This window comes from Sceloporus occidentalis, unplaced genomic scaffold (assembly GCF_023333645.1).
Source record: "Sceloporus occidentalis isolate IW3139 unplaced genomic scaffold, rSceOcc1.0.p SCAF_181, whole genome shotgun sequence".
NCBI lineage: Eukaryota > Metazoa > Chordata > Lepidosauria > Squamata > Phrynosomatidae > Sceloporus > Sceloporus occidentalis.
In genome coordinates this window covers 663696-682135 of record NW_028317161.1, presented here as the reverse complement: position 1 = coordinate 682135, position 18440 = coordinate 663696, and the positions used below count along the sequence as shown (strand labels likewise).

At 37.6% G+C, this 18440-nt stretch overlaps 1 protein-coding gene across 1 annotated transcript in view; it reads right to left on the bottom strand.

Annotated features, from left to right (window-relative positions):
* Positions 1-573: 573 nt before the first annotated feature.
* The window catches only part of LOC149278762 (transcription regulator protein BACH2-like), a 34670-nt gene continuing 16803 nt past the window's right edge, over positions 574-18440 (bottom strand). The window contains exons 2-4 of the mRNA XM_089501757.1: positions 7436-8968; positions 1755-1961; positions 574-1053 (exon numbers count right to left, since the gene is read on the bottom strand). Coding sequence (XP_089357883.1) covers positions 574-1053; positions 1755-1961; positions 7436-8968 — 2220 coding nt within the window. The remainder of the gene's footprint in view (positions 1054-1754; positions 1962-7435; positions 8969-18440) is intronic.

Below are 18440 nucleotides of genomic sequence, written 5' to 3'. Positions count from 1 at the left end.
GAAGAACACTGAGTATTTTGTCCCATGTGACTTAAAAAAGGAATGTCGGATCTTTGCTTGGACAATAAAAAAGAGAGAGCTTTCCAGTTGGAGGGTGGAGTGGGGAGGGTGTGAGGGTTGTATGAGCTTTTTGCATATGGGTTTTGTCATCTATTTACAGTTTACATATAAAACCTTTTTTTGTTTATTAACGGTCTTCAATGAAGAAGAAAAAAATGAACATTCAGAAGAAATTCCTGAGATTGGTTTGTGACATGGGTCACTGAGAATATAAGCTGCTGTTGGATCTTGGAGGTGTTCCTTCCATCCCTGTTAAGATTTGAAGTTAGAATACATTAAGAAACAAAACAGAAGGATGACAGTATTGTTACTCTATAGTTCCCTGCCTGAGCAAGGTATAGCACCATCATGAAGAGAACTCCTGCTTTTCGAGAGGAGGGAAATCCTTACAGAACAGTATTGCCGCTAAGACTGCTGTAGTGTGCACCGACAAGGTTTCCTGGAGACAGTGACAGCCAATAGCTTTTTTTAGTAGACTTCTGCACAACCCTATAATTGCATAGCCTGATGACACTAGGTGAAATCTTTCCTTGGCTGTTCATCAGTTGTACACTTCTCTGTCATTTCCTGACAGAAGTCCACCGTCACTGTTTGGCTGTTCTGCTCCATACAAACCCCCCTCTCCGTGTAAGTACCATGATCAGCTCCCCCTGGCGCACCTCTTGCAATACAATTCTCTGGTGTGTTATTAGGAAGTGAGTGAGCTCCAAGTTGAATCGAGCCTTGCTCGTTGCAACACTGCATGTTTTCCCCGATGTCCTGAGCTGTGACAAGATTCTGTTCTCCTCTTGCCGGTAAAGGGTTGAAAGTGGCAGCCGTGGGTAGATCCATTGGTCTAAGGACAGGGCAATATCTATGCAGAGCTTGTATCTGCTCAGGGCTCTGGATATCCCTACAAACTTCCTGGGAAAGACAAGAGAAATTGTCCAGTAGCTCTCCCATACATGCCTTCAGCTGGTTTCTCTCAGTTAACAACTTTTCTTTCTCGCACACCTGAAAGAATTACAAAAATCAATTGCAAGGCCATAATAAATCTTCTAAAATTTTAGATTGAGGACTGCACAGTTTTTTTTAATAAGGTGACAGAGTGAATTGGTGGGCTACATGTGGTTCTTCTTTGGATGATCACCACAATGGCATCTTTATATGTGGGACATGTGATTCATGTTGTCTATTGTAGTATTGACACAATATGTTAATACAATTCTACCAGAGCAAAGATCGATCATGTATGTAATAACTAATGCTAATTATTAAACTAAGTTTAAAAACTCCACTTTAAAAGGAGGGGCAGAGTGAAAATTCAATGTCAGGCCTATAAGTGAGCCATTAGGGGATGTCATCACGCACGTTGCTATATTCTGGCAGACTGCAGATTCAATTTGGCTATATAGTAATACAAATAAGAATGGCTCTACCATTTGTCAAACAAAAGCACCTACCCTAAAGTTAAAAATAAAATAATGCATGCAATGTCTGCATAATGTAAAAAGTATTTTTTAGATAATAAAGGAGGCCATTTTACAATTTGTTGCCATCTGTTAGGTGTGGGTTAAAGTATTTTTGAGACTGAGTGCTTTACTGGGCTTTATGTTTTGCCAAAGTCTTATTTTTCATATTGAACCCCCTTTCTATCACATACTAAAACAAGTTATATAGTCCCCTGCAAGCGAGCGGTTTCACCCGGTACTCACAAGTTTATGTATTTCACATTCTAAATTTTGAATGCAGTCAAGTTTCCGCTTCCGACAGCGTTGGGCAGCAATCCTGTTTTTGCTTCGGCGGCGCACATCATGAATAAACTCAAGCTGCTCTGAGGTAAGCTTGTGCATCTTTATCATCATCTGAAAATCATTGCGTGGAAGATCTGTGATTTGATCAATAGGAAAGGGCAGTTTCACCTACATAAAAGAAAAGAAAGTCATAAACAATTATACACAGTGCCTCGTGTGACTAAACATTAACCGTTGGATTTGTGGGCAGACAACAACTATTTGGTCCAGCTGGTCTCCTAATTTAAACCTGTTGAAACTTCATTTGACCATTGGCCTTATCTGTTTTGGCAATCATCCTTTATTTATCCTGCCCTTCCTAGCTGCTCTGTTTTTTCAGTTTCAACTCAGTCGACTACATGGAATTGCCTGCTTGTCCTGCTTTTTGTTGTTAAACAGGGTTAATGTTAAGACTTGATAACAGTGAATTTCTGCAGTGCGGTGGCAAGCTAGACATCGCGTGCCCTGCCTTTGGCTAATAAATGAAACGTTTTTGAGTTAAGATAAATACTTATAGATTGTTAGCTTGTTTGAGCAGGGCCCTCCTTACCTCTTGTTTCTGTAAGTCAAATTGTAACGTAACAATAAAACAATACATAATAATAATACGTTGTAAACTTCAGCAAATAGTAAGTATCATGTGTAAGTGCTCATGCATAGATATACAAATACTACCAGTAGGTTAAACCCCTAGGAAATGTGAATATATGCTTCACTGAATAAACAGAGGATGTATTTTATTCTATTTTAAGCTTATGTAACACACCTTTTGTTTTGGTTAGATGAGATCAACCAATGACTTTGTATGAACGTTAGGACAGAGCGCTGGTGTGGATGGTTAGGGACACTGACTACACATCAGTTATGTTATAATAAGGTTCATATTTTTTCCTTATTAGCAGGTTACACAGAAGGATCCATGTCAGAATCAGACCCAGGGGATTTTTATAGGCTGGCCATATAATTTCTCCATCCATATTTTTTCCCCCCTATGCCCATAGGAAGGAAAGGAACTAAAGGAAAGGACACGAAAGGAAAAAAGAAAGAAAAGGAAACGAAAAGAAAAACATTTTTTTTCTCAAAATAATAAAAAATGAATGTTTTGTGAATTTGCTATTGTAAGAGACATGGAAAACATTTCCATAATACTAACAAATATAAAAACATTTAGAATGTCATCTATTTAAAAAGAAAATTGAAGCAGAATTTACTTTTTTGCCACACGATGGCAGTAAGAGTCCAAGTTATAACGTCTATATCGCACTCGGGCATTACCATTTGAGTTATTGAACTGAACACCAGAAAGTGTGACTTTCACTTCAGGAATCCTGCAGAATATTTTTAGTGGATGATTTTCAGAGGCTTTCATACCTCCTGCAAATGGTTTAATAATTCATGCCAAAACCAGCGTTTGGTCGCAGAGACTTTTTAGAAGTAAAATGAAAAACATGGTTCCATGCTTCCTAATTTTTAGTGGAAGGGTTTTCCGTCACCTTTACCCACCATAACTTATGTTATTGGTATGCTTCCTAATCGCTGAATACGCCTTGTATTACTTCTCGGCAGCCACTTATGTAACTGAGTAACAAGTTGGTTTCTAAACAAACTTCCAGTCAGGGCCGGCCGAAGACTCTTAACGCCGCCTGGGGCGAAGTTTAAAATGCCGCCCCCCGCCGACGCCGGGGGGGGCGGCATTATCTACCCCCCCACCGGTATTTACCCTTAAACAGTCCTGCGGCGAGTCTCCCTGTGCTGCCACGGTGCCGGCTTGTAATGCTGAGCGCCGGAAATTCACGTCACTTCCGGCGCTCTGCATTACAAGCCGGCACAGAGACCGAACAGGGAAACTCGCCGCAGAGGAGAGAGAGAGGGGCGCCGAGTGGGTAAGCGAAAACCACTCGGTGCCCCTCTCTCTCTCCTCCGCTTAAAAAAAAAACAAAAAAACCCCGCTCGGCCCCAGTCGGCTCCATTGTAGGGCCGGCCCTGCTTCCAGTTGCTTCTTTGCAGACTATTGTGGATTTTGTGACTGCATAACACTGTGATAAAATTCAGAGCTTTTAAAAATGAAGCAGGAAAGAGAGATGGTTTGAGACCCAAAAGAAACGCTTGCTCTCTTAGGTTAGTGTCATAACCAGGGGATAAGAATTGGCTAGTATAATGCATATATTTAATGTTACCCCCTATCAAGAGACATTTCGTCATATTTTAGGGCCAATTTGTCCTTCTCACATGAGACATTTGCCAAGGCTGGCTTTTTATGAATAAATTAAATGGCACACTTTATCTCACCATGAACTGTGGCTTAGTGAAATAATACACATGCCTCTGATGGCATACCTCCCACGTGTCCCCTTGTAAGCAGGTCTGTCTCAATTCTCATATTTTGTGCACTTTTGTTTGTAGTGGCTTGGGAGATCAAAAGATCTTCCCAGATGTGCTCACTGAGTTGTAAAATCGATCAAGATCTGTGCTTTTGCAGCAGACATCTCAATCACAACTTCTTCATGACCAACATGAAAATATTATTCTGCCTCTTTACAGGTCAATGGTAAGACCACACCTTGAATATGCAGTTCAATTCTGGGTGCCTTTTCTCAAAAAATACATTATGGAACTAGAGAAAGTTCAGAGGAGGGGCACAAACCTAATAAGGGGAATGGAAAGTTTTAGTTATCAAGAAAGGCTAGAAAAGTTAAATTTGTACACATTAGAGAAACGGCGGCTTAGAGTGGATATGATAATGATATATCAATATGGACTTGAAGAAAGTAGATTACGTCTACGACAGCGGAGGAGATTTATTACAGTAAGGACAATAAAAGTATGGAATTCACTGTCTGAAGAGGTGGTGCTAGCAAATACATTAGATGTATTTAAAATGCCTGGGTACTTTTTCAATGAAGCAGAAAATAGGGGGCTATGTATGATAGTATAGGAATTAATATTTATTTAGTGCTTGTTGATCCAAGGAGAAATCTGATTGCCATTTGGAGTTAAAAAGGATCTTAATATAAATCAGGTTAATAATTGCCCACAGTAACGTTAGATGTTAAGAGTTCACCTTGCATGTCTCTTCCTCTCACAAAGGCTGTGTGAAGCTTATGTACCTTGCGCCCGTTCACACAGCCACCCCGTGCTAGACTTTGTACCTCTCCAGCTGTGGGACTAGGTCAAGTCATATCATTTACCAGCCACCCAAACAAAAACGCTACTCTGCACTTTACACAGCACAGATAACCTTTGCATGGTGATGTGGACAGCTTGGCTTACAAAGATCATTCTGATTTTTTTGGGCATCAGAATTTTGCTTCCTTCCTCAACCTTTAGACATAGATATTTGTGTAATTCTGATTGAATGCAATTAATAACAGAAACAATTATTAAAACATTACAAAAATTTGAAGTTTGCAATGATACCTTCACTTAAAATGTAAATCATTCTACATTTTGAATTATGTTCAACATATAAATTTTTATTTTTTTTTAAAGAAAAAAGGTATTTTTGACTGGGCCCAAATGGAAAGTGTTCATTTATTGCCAATGGTTTGGACTACATATTATAAGAAATCTAAAAAAGACCAAATCATGTCTAACAACCCAAATAATTAGTATATGAACAGTTGTACGCCTCTGTGTGTTCACTTGAGTTTCAGTCTGGCAACGTTCCCTTCGGGGGTGGACGTGCTGTTATGCTATTGTCTGTCTATGGGAATCTGATTTGAATAGTATTTGTAAATAAGAAAATTAACTAGCTGTCTCTATGAACCAGAAATATAACATAGTGATTCGTAAAGTTTTCAGTTTTGGTATATACCGTCTACTAAATAATTTAATTGCTACATGGCTTAAAGAAGAAACACATATCAGATTATTACATACCTGAAGGACCTCTGTTTGGAACCCAAATCCTTTGTCCCTCGTTTATTCCCTGATGTCTATTTTCTCAAAGATCTCATACTTTTTGGTGATTATTAGTATATTACACTGCTCTGCAGCCCAGAAAGTCAATCTTAATGTAACTTAACGTGACAAAATAATGCTTTTGCAGTCTAAACTGTATAAAAAATGCATTGTCTTCATTCTCATTTTTTTAATCAGCTATTCATTCACAAAATTACATAAAAAGTATTGGTAAAAGCCTGAAGCCTAGCTACTCCTCTAACCACATGCACTAAAACAAAAGTCTGCTTCATTGACTACTTAAATGATAAAAAGATGATGCTCGTAACTATTGCACTAAATTGATTAAATAGCAAATTATCTGTATTTGTGTTTAGCATTCTAATAAAACAGGAGACTAAAACTAAAGCAACAATGTTACTGTTTTCCCTTGCAAATTAATAAATTTTTTAGATGCATTGGTGTACCTACAGTACATATACTAGCCTAGAAGCCCTCTACTCTACATGACAACTGAAAGTGTGTTTAGCTAGTACATATACGACCTGGTTGGGTCTCATTCATATTCATTTTATGTCCATTTTCATTTTGCTTTGGACACTTCTTTAATGCCAAATTTAACATGGAATTTGTATTAATTTTGTTATTTGCGTTCACATTTCTCTTAATTATATATTTTTTGCTTTCTACAGAGCTTTTGTCATACCTGGAAACTTCCAGGGTCCGACTACACAGAGTAGTCCCCCTTTTTGGGGGAGTGGCTTTGCAAGGGGCAGGGTTAAACATTACATGGGTGGGGCTAGACCTAAACACATTCCAATTGTATGGGTCTAGGAGGAGCATAGGGTGGGGATTGGGCCTGCCTAAACGCCACTACCAGGACCAAGAGATTTAGTGCTGTGAAAGAGTATTAAAAACTTTTACTGTTTTCTATCTTCGTTTTTTCTTTTCAGTTTCCTTCTGCTTACTGAATATTTTAGGCTTAGAACTTTCAGAAACCAGTCTTCTGTTTTCCAGAAAATTATCAGTCCCCCTGTTTCACCATATGAATCTAACTGCCTCGATACCTTCAAGCGCGAGGATTAAGGATGCTGTTCACTTACACAAAACATGAATTGCACGCTCTATAATCAGATTCTCTGAATCCTTTACTGCATAAAACAGAAGCTAGAAAATAAGCTTTTTCAGTTTTTTTGTGCAACAGCCTAAAACACATGACAATGAATGAGGCAACATTTTACCTGATTAATGAGTTATTTCTTGGAAGGGTACTGGGTACTGGGATAATCTATTTCTATTGCTGTATTAGCTGTAAAAGTGCTAAAATCAGAAAAGTATGTGGGATATGAACTTATGTAAAAGCAGGGACACCACTAAGAAGAAGAATGTTAGGGATTCACTTGTGATTTTAGCTACAGCATTATTACTATAAAAAATTCTAAACAAGAAAATGTTCGCCGTCGAAAAGCCCCTCTGTTGTAGCATTTTAAAACAAGTGACTTCAATTAGTGTGCCTTTTTATTGGCGTATTTCCATTTAATCGGCCAAACTAAACATAAAAAAAACGCTAGCCTATGTTTCTACAAATCATGTGGAAAGAGTGAATGACACAAACACTGTGTATATGGGTCATGAAAACTAGAAGCGCTGTTAAAAAAGTAGTGTGTATGTATAAATGTACATGCAGTATTCATGCAGATTACCTCAGGCCCCCTGTCCTGAACAGGGCATGACTCGCTGTCTGCTTCTGAGAATGACCCAGACTCATCACTAGAATTTGTTCCATATGACTGTTCACATTTAATCTGTGGCCTGCCTTGGTTGTAGATGGAGTCAACTATTGAACAGACCTCTTGATGGTCAGTTGTTGGGAACCTTGGGCCCTGTGAACAGGGAGATGATGAAAATTCACATAGTGGGAGGCTGCAAGGAGAGCCGCCACTGCCGTCTTCTGCATAAGAGTATGAGGAGCATGAGCTAGATGTTCTGGTCCTGGTTTCCAAAGGTGGAGAACGAGGACAAACCTTAATTGGCACAGGGCAACTAGTGTTAGTCCGAAGCCTGCCTGGTAATGGGTCTGTTATTAGTCCACTGTGAGAAAAGGTATGTGAGCTAGGTAGAGATTGGCTAGCTCCTGCCCAAAGACCCTTTGGCACATGCTCAGAAAACTCTTTGTCCAAGGAGCTTACACCAGAATAGGATTGCACCGGAGTGCTTATTTGGTCACAAGCACTTGATGAGAATATGACACTCTTTCTATCCAGTTCCATCTCCTGCTTAGAGGCGAGTTCTAATCCTTTGAAAGGAGACATTGTGAGGAAACTAGAAGAGTCCTTAGGAGGTTCACAAGGCAGTTCATAATTCCCAGTGAAAGGGTTATAATCAGTTTTATGGTCACCCTGAGCTGCTCCCTTTTCCACAGGGCATGAAGGACTTCTGACAAACCGCTGATGGGAAGAACCAGAAAGGTCAATAACCTCCCTTCCTTTTGTTCTGCTGAAAAAAGTTCTTAAACAGGAAGGGGATGACATCATTTTTGAGTTATCCATGCTAACTGGGCTGGGTTCTTTCCTTACCATCTCAACATCCCCTTCCTTATCCCTGATGTCAGTCTCATCTCCAGACAAGCAAAGTGTTATGCTCTCTTCATCATTCTCCTCATCCTGAGGCTCACTTTTGATATGGTTTAAGGGGAGCCCTACTTTCAGACCAATTTCTGAACTCTGGTCGTTGAATGTGCTTTTGAAACCTGAGGTACTGGGTGATGTATTATTGTAGACATTCTTGGTACAAGCCAGCTGGTACTTCTTATATTTTGGATAGCGGATCACAGGATCCTTGTCTAAGTTTTCCTTGTTGTACCTTTGCATATCAGAATTAGGCAAAATAACTTCATTTCGTTCTGCTACCAGCCTATCTGAGCCAAAGCAGAAAGGCTCCTGGTGCGTTCGTTCTTTAGGGCAGGATATTTTGGAAGTTTCAGATTCCATTGTTTCCTCTTCACAATCAAAAGTCTCATTGTGTATTTGCTGGCATGAGGTGTCTTTCTTGCACAAAAACAAGCCATCCTCATTGTTGAGAAGCTGCGTCTGAAGAAAACTGAAGCATGAGTCTTCCAGGTTCTGCATACGCAGGAATTCAGCACAGTGAATGACTTCTTGTATGTTTTCTTTGCTTAGTAACAGCTTTGCAGTATAGGCAAACTGCAACAATGGTCCAAACCCTCTAGCAGTGACCTGCAAAAAAATAAAAACAAAAAAGTCAGGGAGATTGCTAGAACTGGTATCAGCAGAGCAAATGTACTTCGATAACAGCTACAGTATCTATATATGAACAAAGTTAAGTATCCATCAGGTCACCAGCAACTTTACTTTCAATAATGAATGCTGCCTGTTTCCACACACCATGCCAGTGGTAGGATAGTCAGAAGACTAAGTTTGGATCACAAACCATGTACTCTAAAAACAATAAAACTGGTAATCCATAGTTTGAAAGTATACCTAGATATTTGATATATCTTATATACATAAGAATATTGTTGCTGTGTGTTATCTATCATGCTTACAATTGTATCTGTCTTGCATGAAATATTACACTTCATATATGTCTTATGTATGTTTTGTCAGATGAGTACCTTAGGAAGTTGAGAAAATTCGAAGATACCCCCAATTATTCTCAAGGCTAGTAAGTTAATTTAATGGTCAAATCTATCCAACTATTTTGATGAATATAATTTTTTAGATGATCTGGAAAAGTTCCACTAACACCTTTGATAGTTAACACTTTCATAAATGGGTAATACAAGGTTATGGCCTTTGACATAATTTCCACCATGTTATTAAGTTAATGGTTTCATAACTAATTACACCCAGGATCCTTATTGGAGAGTTTTAATCCATGGGAGTGAATTGTAGTGATAAGGTTTGTCTGTCCTCTCAAACTTTTTTGGAAATAGATAAAAAAGCAAGAGAAGAGTTGTTGATCCCCTAAAGTAAGGGATCCAGACAAAGGGGAGGACATAGCTATTATTCTTACTTTAATAGCCATCATAAACAGAAAGAAAAAAAATTCAAAAACATTGGCCAATTCTATGTAGAGATACAGAACTGAATATAATTCTTACATCTAATCTTAGACAGAAACAGGTTAAAAGCTATAAAAGGGAACAAAACTTTATCACTCAAACGATCGTACTACTAACAAGAGAGGATACATGTAACATATTGTAGTATCTCTGCTCATTTCACAGAAATCCACAGGTTCCTACAGGTTTCCACTTCGATATTGAAAGGGTAGTTGGAGAGGAAATTATTTGGTTCATAGTATATGTCAGAAAGAAATTGAATGGGCTTTTTATCTTAGCACATTAACACATCAAAGGTTTTAATGTAGAATTTGATTTATTAAATTTTTTGTGAATAGTATTATTGAGATTTTAGACATATTCTTCCTGTTTGTTCCAGTTAGCTATTAGTTATTTTATGTTTTTTATAATAGATCCATCTATATTCTCTTGTGTATTTGTGTTCAGTATATTTTTATATATATACAGTTGTGATGAAAAGTTTGCATACCCTTGGATAATTGGTAATATATGTAACAATTAAAAAAACATGAATGAGCAGGCAAAACACATTTCTTTTGTTTCAGACTACTCTTACTGCGAGGTATTTATATATTTTGGGTCACATATTTGTGGTGTATTAAATATTATTTTTATTATATACTTTTTGCTCACCCACTTTTTTATTATTTAGTTGCATAATTGAAGCTACAATTCTATACTTGTCAATTTCTTTTTAAATTGTAGCGATCAATAAAACTGCAACAGACTTGTATAGTAAGATATAGTGATTTTTGTTACCACTCTAATTATGCGTTCTGCATTTTGTTGTCAGTTTGTAATTCCTGAGATGGTTTATTGTTGCTGAGTGTATTGGAAAAAAAAGATAACTGGTTTGGTGTGATGGTGGAATTATTGGATACTAACACATGCTGTTTCTCTAAGGTGACATCATTTTGATGAATATGGAATGTTTATGCAATGCGCTGTGTTTCACTTGTTGCATCTTGTGTGTTCTATCCATCAGCCAGTAATTCATACTTGATAACTAATGAATAATACACTGTATTCTATATTGTAACATATTTTTAGATGTTTTCAAGTTTTATACTGTATGGCTTCTGTTTTATATTTTGTATTGCACAGATCATATAGATATTTTATATATTTATTTTTTTTTACCATAAATTATATCTTGCATAACAATAGTGGTGGTATAATGTCTTATTTTGAATTATACATTTTGGTGTGATGTGCAGTTATTTAGGATCAGAGATAAAATATAGAATATCTCTTTATATTAATATTCTATATTATTCTATGACAATTAATAGCACCTGAATTTTGCATAGTTTATATAATATTGCTTTTACATATTTTAGATCATAATTTGGTGATACATAACAATAGTGGTGGTATAATGTCTTATTTTGAATTATACATTTTGGTGTGGTGTGCAGTTATTTAGGATCAGAGATATAATTTAGAGTATCTCTTTATATTAATATTCCATATTATCCTATGCCAATTAATAGTGCCTTAATTTTGCATATTTTATAAAATATTGCTTTTGCATATTTTAGATTATAATAATCCCTACATCAACACCAGTAAAATAAAAAAATAAAAAAACAGTAACTCTATAAAGTGTACATTTATACAGGTCTAGCATTATCTACTTTTGCATTTGTAACTTAAATTTGTAAAGCAGGGTGTGCAAAACACTAAAAATGATTTTATTTTTTAAATACCAAGTTTGGATGAGCTACGATTTCCACATATAACAAAGTTTCACTTTCCATATACAGTACCCTCCACAAATATGGGCACCTTTGGAAAATATGAGCAAAATTATTTTTATTGTTTACCCTTTTGATCTTTTGATCAATACACAAAAATACCATATTTGCTCGAATATAAGACGACCCTGATTATAAGACGACCCCCCAAAATCTGAATATTAATTTAGGAAAAAAAGAAAAAGCCTGAATATAAGAGGACCCTATAGGAAAAAAGTTTTACCAGTAAATGTTAATTCATGTAAACTATGTGAACAATTGTTTGTTAATAAAAGCTATGATTGAGAAAAATATTTTGTTTTTATTTCCTTTTTTTACAACCTGCCCCCCCCAGTTATGCATATCTGGCTTGCCACTCTGCCCCAGAAATGCCTTATACCCCCTATATGCCACTCTGCCCCAGAAATGCCTTATACCCCCTATATGCCACTCTGCCCCATGATATGCCTTTTAACCCTCTATATGCCACTGTGCCCCATGATATGCCTTTTGACCCCCTATGTGCCACGCTGCCTCCAGAATTGCCTTTTTCCCCTATATGCCACTCTGGCATTTAGTGGGTTAAAAGGCATATTATGCGGCAGAGTGGCATATAGGGAGGTATAAGGCATTTCAGGTGGCAGAGTGGCGTATAGAGGGTTAGAAGGCATTTCTGAAGGCAGAGTGGCATTAAAGGGGTTAAAAGGCATTTCACAGAGCACTCTGCCTCCAGAAATGCCTTATGCCCCCGTTTAACACTCCCTCCCCCTCCCTCCTCCAAACTTACCGGAGCTTCTGAGTCCCCGGTGCTTAGTCCGGGCAGCGTGTAGAGCTCTACGCGATTCGCGTAGACAACTTCCGCTTGAGGTCCCCTGCATCTGAGTCCCCGGTGCTTAGTCCGGGCAGCGTGTAGAACTCTACCTGATCCCGTAGACAACTTCTGCTGCAGTGGAAGTTGTCTACGCGAATCGGGTAGAGCTCTACACGTTGCCCGGACTAAGCACCGGGGACTCAGATGCACCGGTAAGTTGGGGGGGGGGCATAACACAGGAGGATCCAGGTCCCCTGCATCGCTGCGGGGGATCTGGATCTTAGTCTCATAGTCAGACCTATTTGAGGTCTGATTATAAGACGAGGGGTGTTTTTCAGAGCATTTGCTCTGGAAAAAACCTTGTCTTATAATCGAGCAAATACGGTACTCTGCTCTCATGGATATTGCAAAGACAACACAGATTTAGCTGTTAAATATATGTGTGCCTCAATTATTGGCACCACTATGAATTCATATGAGAAAAATTTATTTTAAGTATATTCACAGTGATACTGTTTTTAGTACACCTTGGTGACTAGGAACAGGAAATTGTTCAACTTTCATAGATGTATAAATATTAGGTAACATGGTCTCAAAGTTCCCAAACTCCCTTTCTCATTCATCACAATGGACAAGACCAAGGAATATAGCTGTGGTTATAAGTGGCTATAAGAAAATAGCAAAAGCATTGAAAACCTAGAAGATGACATGTGTCTATATTGTCTTAATGCAATGTGAAGAGAATGGTTTGAGTGGTCAAAAATCTCCAAGGATCACAGGTGGAAAACCGCAGAAGTTACGTCTTGGGGTCAGAAAGTCTCCAAAACCACAATCTGAAGTCACCCACATCACCACAAGTAGTTTGGAAGGGTTTCAAGAAGAAAAGCCTCTACCCTCATCAGGAAACAAACTCAACTGTCTTCAGTTTGCCAGACAGTACTGAAATTTCAAAAGGGATGGGGTTCTATGGTCAGAAGAAACCAAAAAAGAGCATTTTTGGCAACTGACAGTACTGACCATAAAAACACCATAGAAAACCTGTGGGGTAATCTGAAGAGGGGAGCCCACCAGCGTCAACCTCGAAATTTTGAGGAACGGGAGAGATTCTGTATGGAGGAATGGTCTGAGATCCCTTGCCATGTATTCATCAACATCATCAGGCATTACAGGAGAACACTCAGAGTTGTTATCTTGGCAAAGGGAGGTAGCACAAAGTATTGACTAAAAGGGTGCCAATAATTGTGCCACACATCGTTTTAATAATTTTTATGTTCTTTAGATAAACCTGTGTTGTGTTTGTAATTATTTGCAAATAAAATGTTGTGATGATAGATTAATTTTAAAACACATTTTGTACTGTCCATTGAACTAATGCATCATGGATTTTTTTGTAAACATAACTTTCACCTATTTGTAACCATAAGATCAACTTAGTAAAGTAATCTTGAGTAAACAAGTCACTTGTTGAACTGGAACAGAAAGTATGTTCTGCCCTCTTCTAAATGTGATAGAATATCTTAAACATTGGGTTTAAGTAGGCCCCTGCAGCCTCTGCATCCTGAGGGGGCGAATGGCTCTCACAGTGCCGGCTTCTTTATTTAGCTGTAACCACATAAATAATTTGGCAGGCAATGTCTCCTGTGTTTATTCTTTATAAAACGGCACAAAATAGGTGCCTTGTTCATGTGTGTTACATCACATTACTATGGATGCTCAGGTGCCAAATTCTTATTTGGTGTGAAAGATGTGTGAATGCGGAATAAACACACGACATGTTAAATACCATGGTGCTCAAAACACAGAGTTTGCAGGTTCTCTCCAAACTGAATGATTTGTACCAGGAATATTCTAACCACTACTCAAACCAACAATTTTGTATCCAATCCGACTATTTAAGTATTGAAGTATGCTTCAAGGTTTACCTAAAACATAAAACTTTGCATGATTTCCCACAGTTACATGTACAGACACCAAAAAAACTTGGATGAGACTGACATACTTAATGCTTATTTTCAGCATTTAAGCAATTGCTTGTGTCAAGCAATTCTTTGCCACAATAATTTTATTACAGTTCAGTTAATGAAAACAATACATTCTCAAATAAGCCACTCCCTACTCACTTTTGCTTTTTTAATATTGTTATGGTAGCATAGATGAAGGAAGAAGTGCACAAACCTCACCTTCAGTGACAAGAGATATCAGTTTAATGCCAAGTGTCTCTTGGGGCCAGGGGGAACTCTTTGAGTCCTGATGGTGGTATATAAAGGCTGCTGAAGGGCCACAGGTGTGACAGGAATCTGACACACTTCACAGAAATATGGAAGAAACAGTAGTCTCAGCAACCACTGAGCCTCCTGGTGGTGAAACTGGTAGGTATTCCGTGATCATGCTATGATGACATAGGAAATCAGTACTTAGATGGAAAGTGGCACACAGATTGAAAGTGGTCTGTGCCTCCAAAATCAGATGGCTGCTTGTTAGGTATTTATAAACTGATTCCTTAACCCACAATAAAATTACAGACACGTGAGGAGGAGGAGGGGAGGCGAGCTAACAGGGAAATCAAAGGACAAACAACGAATACATAAGGAAACCAGCTAAAAAACACAGAAAGCTTGAGTTCAAGGCATAATAACAAATCCCTGCACCAGGGAGGATTGTGGTATTCTGAATTAGATGGTTAATTAACGAGATGGGATTTTCCTATCCTACCGCATATATACTATAAACAAACTCGTAACTGATTCATAACATTCCATAGTACAGCTATTTCATCAGACTTCATCATGTCTGAACTGAGAACCATTGAGAAGAACAAACCGAGCATTCATTGCATTTCAGACACTGGGTTCTATATACGGCAGAATAATTTTGGAATATTGCTTTCTACAATGGGAAATTCTCTCTCTACTGTCGGGGAAAACATATTACTGACATATATTCAAAAATATCCAATGCTACATAATGATTTGAATAAACACAACCCATGCCTGAAGAAACATGTCTCTTTTTATGTAATGCACATTGTAATAAGGTCCTCTGAAATTTGGTATTATATTATATAAAGCTTCTTAGAAGTAATTGCACTGTCATTTGCCAAAAGCACCTACAATCAATATAAAGTGTTGTGTAAAGACTTTACATTTTCATTTTACTTTGCTACGGTAAAGAGTTAAGTTACTCTTATGCAGTATAGTTAGTACTAGTAGTATGTAACTTTGTTTCAAGCTGCTCACATTCCAGTTTGCTAGATTTAAAAGCTAACCCAATTGCTGATTTGTTATGCACACGGGCTATTAAAAAGGCTACCGATGCCTGGGGAAATACTTTGAAACCTACTCTGCATGCAAGCTACTGATCATTAATATTCAAATAGTGAAATTCACTGCCATTGTTCTTTAACCCCATCTTCAAGACCCATAGGAATTTTACATTCAGGCTACAGAACTGCAGACAGCAATAATACACCTTCTATCGTGTGTTTCAGCAACCAGAAGTCCTTCACATAACTTTTTTTTCTGTTTTCATAATGTATACGGAACAGGTTTGGGTGACAATAGTAACAAGAGTATTCTGAGAATCCCTCTATGCATTTGTATGCCAAAAAATGGCAAATCTATGTAATACATTGTTTTTTCTGCATTAAAATGGAGATGAATGGGATTTACATTTAATAAAAACAAAATTGGTGTTTGCTTTTTCATAAATCCTCTAAATGTCAAAACATTACCTCTGATTAAGTTCAACCATTTTTTTAAATACACGGCTAAGATCTGGGGTTAATGATTTCCCCATATGTAAGTGAAATATGCTGCTTTAGTCTTAAAAGTCATCACAGAATTTTATTCCAGCATTTGCTTTCATAATAGGAGCAGACACTTTCCCACCCACACTTAAAGCTGTTGCAGAAAACCTTCATGGTATATAAGCTAAATACCATGGAAGGAAAAGTCTAGTCCGTCAAATTGTATTTTCTAATGCATGTTGGTGTCCTCATTGCATGGAATCCAGTTACTAGAGGCAGAAAGATCTCCATCTTATTCCTCGGCTCACACTGATTAGTATGGGACTTCGAATCAGCATGTACTGGGAGTGTACTGAGGTATGATCCCTGCTTTCAGTAGAAGTAGCAGGGGAGGAGCTAAATGAGGTATACGTCTTATTTTCTAACTTGTATAACTAAAGGCTGTCTGCACCAATTTACATGCAATACAATACACTAGGGTCTAGACAGAATTGACTCCAATATACGTGTACCAAGAAAATATGGTTCCTTCAAGGAAAAAAAGAATGAAAAGAAAAACATGTGCAACAGATAGTTTGCTCGATAACTGGTAACATATTCTTCTTAATACCAAGACTAGACCATTTCACCACTGATACACATCTAGGAAGATCTAGCTTACAACTTTTGGGGCCTAAAGACTAAACACTTCCCATTTTGTGACTGAACTGGTCCCTTTCCATTTAAGTATTGGAACCCACTACACACAGAATACGGAATGTTGAATCTGGCGAAGTGTTCACAATCGCAATTTCTGTGTCACACTATTTACTTTCAAAGTCTTACATATTGTAAACTGGTGTTCACATGCAATTCAATGTCAGCTTAAAATTGTAAATTATTTACAAATTATTTTTTTTCTGCAATAAATGTTTTTTTAAAAGCTCAGGAAAAAAATAATAAAGACTTTTTAAGGACAAAAGATTTTTTAAGGACACAGTTTTTAATGTCACATAATCAGTTAGCAAGTAAGAAAGTACAATATCAAAACAAATCAAAAAAAGTGTTTTTATTATATACAAATTTAATAGCTGCTTGCCCACATGCCCAATGTGACTGGGCAAATGACAAGCAGACAGCAAAGCAGGTTTGAGACGTTTACTCCACCAAAATTAGACTGTTAGGAATTTATAATAGTAATTTACTGACAGATCAATATACTGCATATAAAAATTGCTGTTTTTAACACTTCACTTCCCTATTGTCCTTGAATTGTTCTAATTTATTGTCGCCCTCAAGTATATACAGTAGATTTGACAGGTTAGAAGAGTTTACATCATTTATTTATGTGATCATTCTGCTATTTACAAGATATTTACAAGATATACTCTTAATATGGAAGGGACTACTACTACTATTATTACTGTTAAAGATTGTAGATTGGTCTGGAAGGTGTCACCCAAGCATTCTGGTTTACATTTATCAGTAATATGCACATAGTAAATAGCAAGATAAAGGTAAAAACAATGAAAGATCTACTCACTAAACGGGTAGTGCATAAAAGTTTGCAAAGTTGCACAATTTGAACTAAAGCTGCCGCTGGTTGCAAGGCATAGACGTATTAGGAATGGAAGGGGTCTATCACGAATAACCACCTTGTTATGCTAGTGTTGGGAGCAGAAGGCATGGAAGAAGGTGCAATCCAACAGCACAGACCTCCATGGATCTCTCCAATCAGCCCGTGTTCTTCACTAAATAGTAAAATCTTATAGTTGTTGGAACACATAGACAGTCAAACAGCTGCGGTGTAGACATGTAGAACATGTAGACAGTCAATTAGATGCAGTGGCCTTATCCCAAGTGAACGCTTCCTAAGTGGTCAAATAAGAGTTACACTGGTTTATCTATCTTCTTCCAACTACTCACCTAGCCATCTGTGTTAATCTCCACCATACCTCCCTCTTTAAGAGGTATGATATTATCATTGAAACTGATCTACCTCTGAACCCTTTCCTCCTACCACTCTCAGCCATCATCGTAATTAAGTCAACGACCGACAACCTCTACGGATCACCCAGACCCCAATAAACTCATCTCCATTTCCTATTGATTACTTTTCCCTCAACTAACGACTAGATAATAAGCTTGCAATAAGCTTGCAAGAGCAGGACCAGTTCTTTTTGTACCAGTTCGTTATTGTGTGTGATTTTAAATTATTCCACTGGTTGTAACAACACTACAAAATTTGCTGGTGCTATAGAAATAAATGTAATGCAATTATATTGATTGTTGTAAGAATGTAACATTAAGGAATTAGGCAGGAAGGTACTGG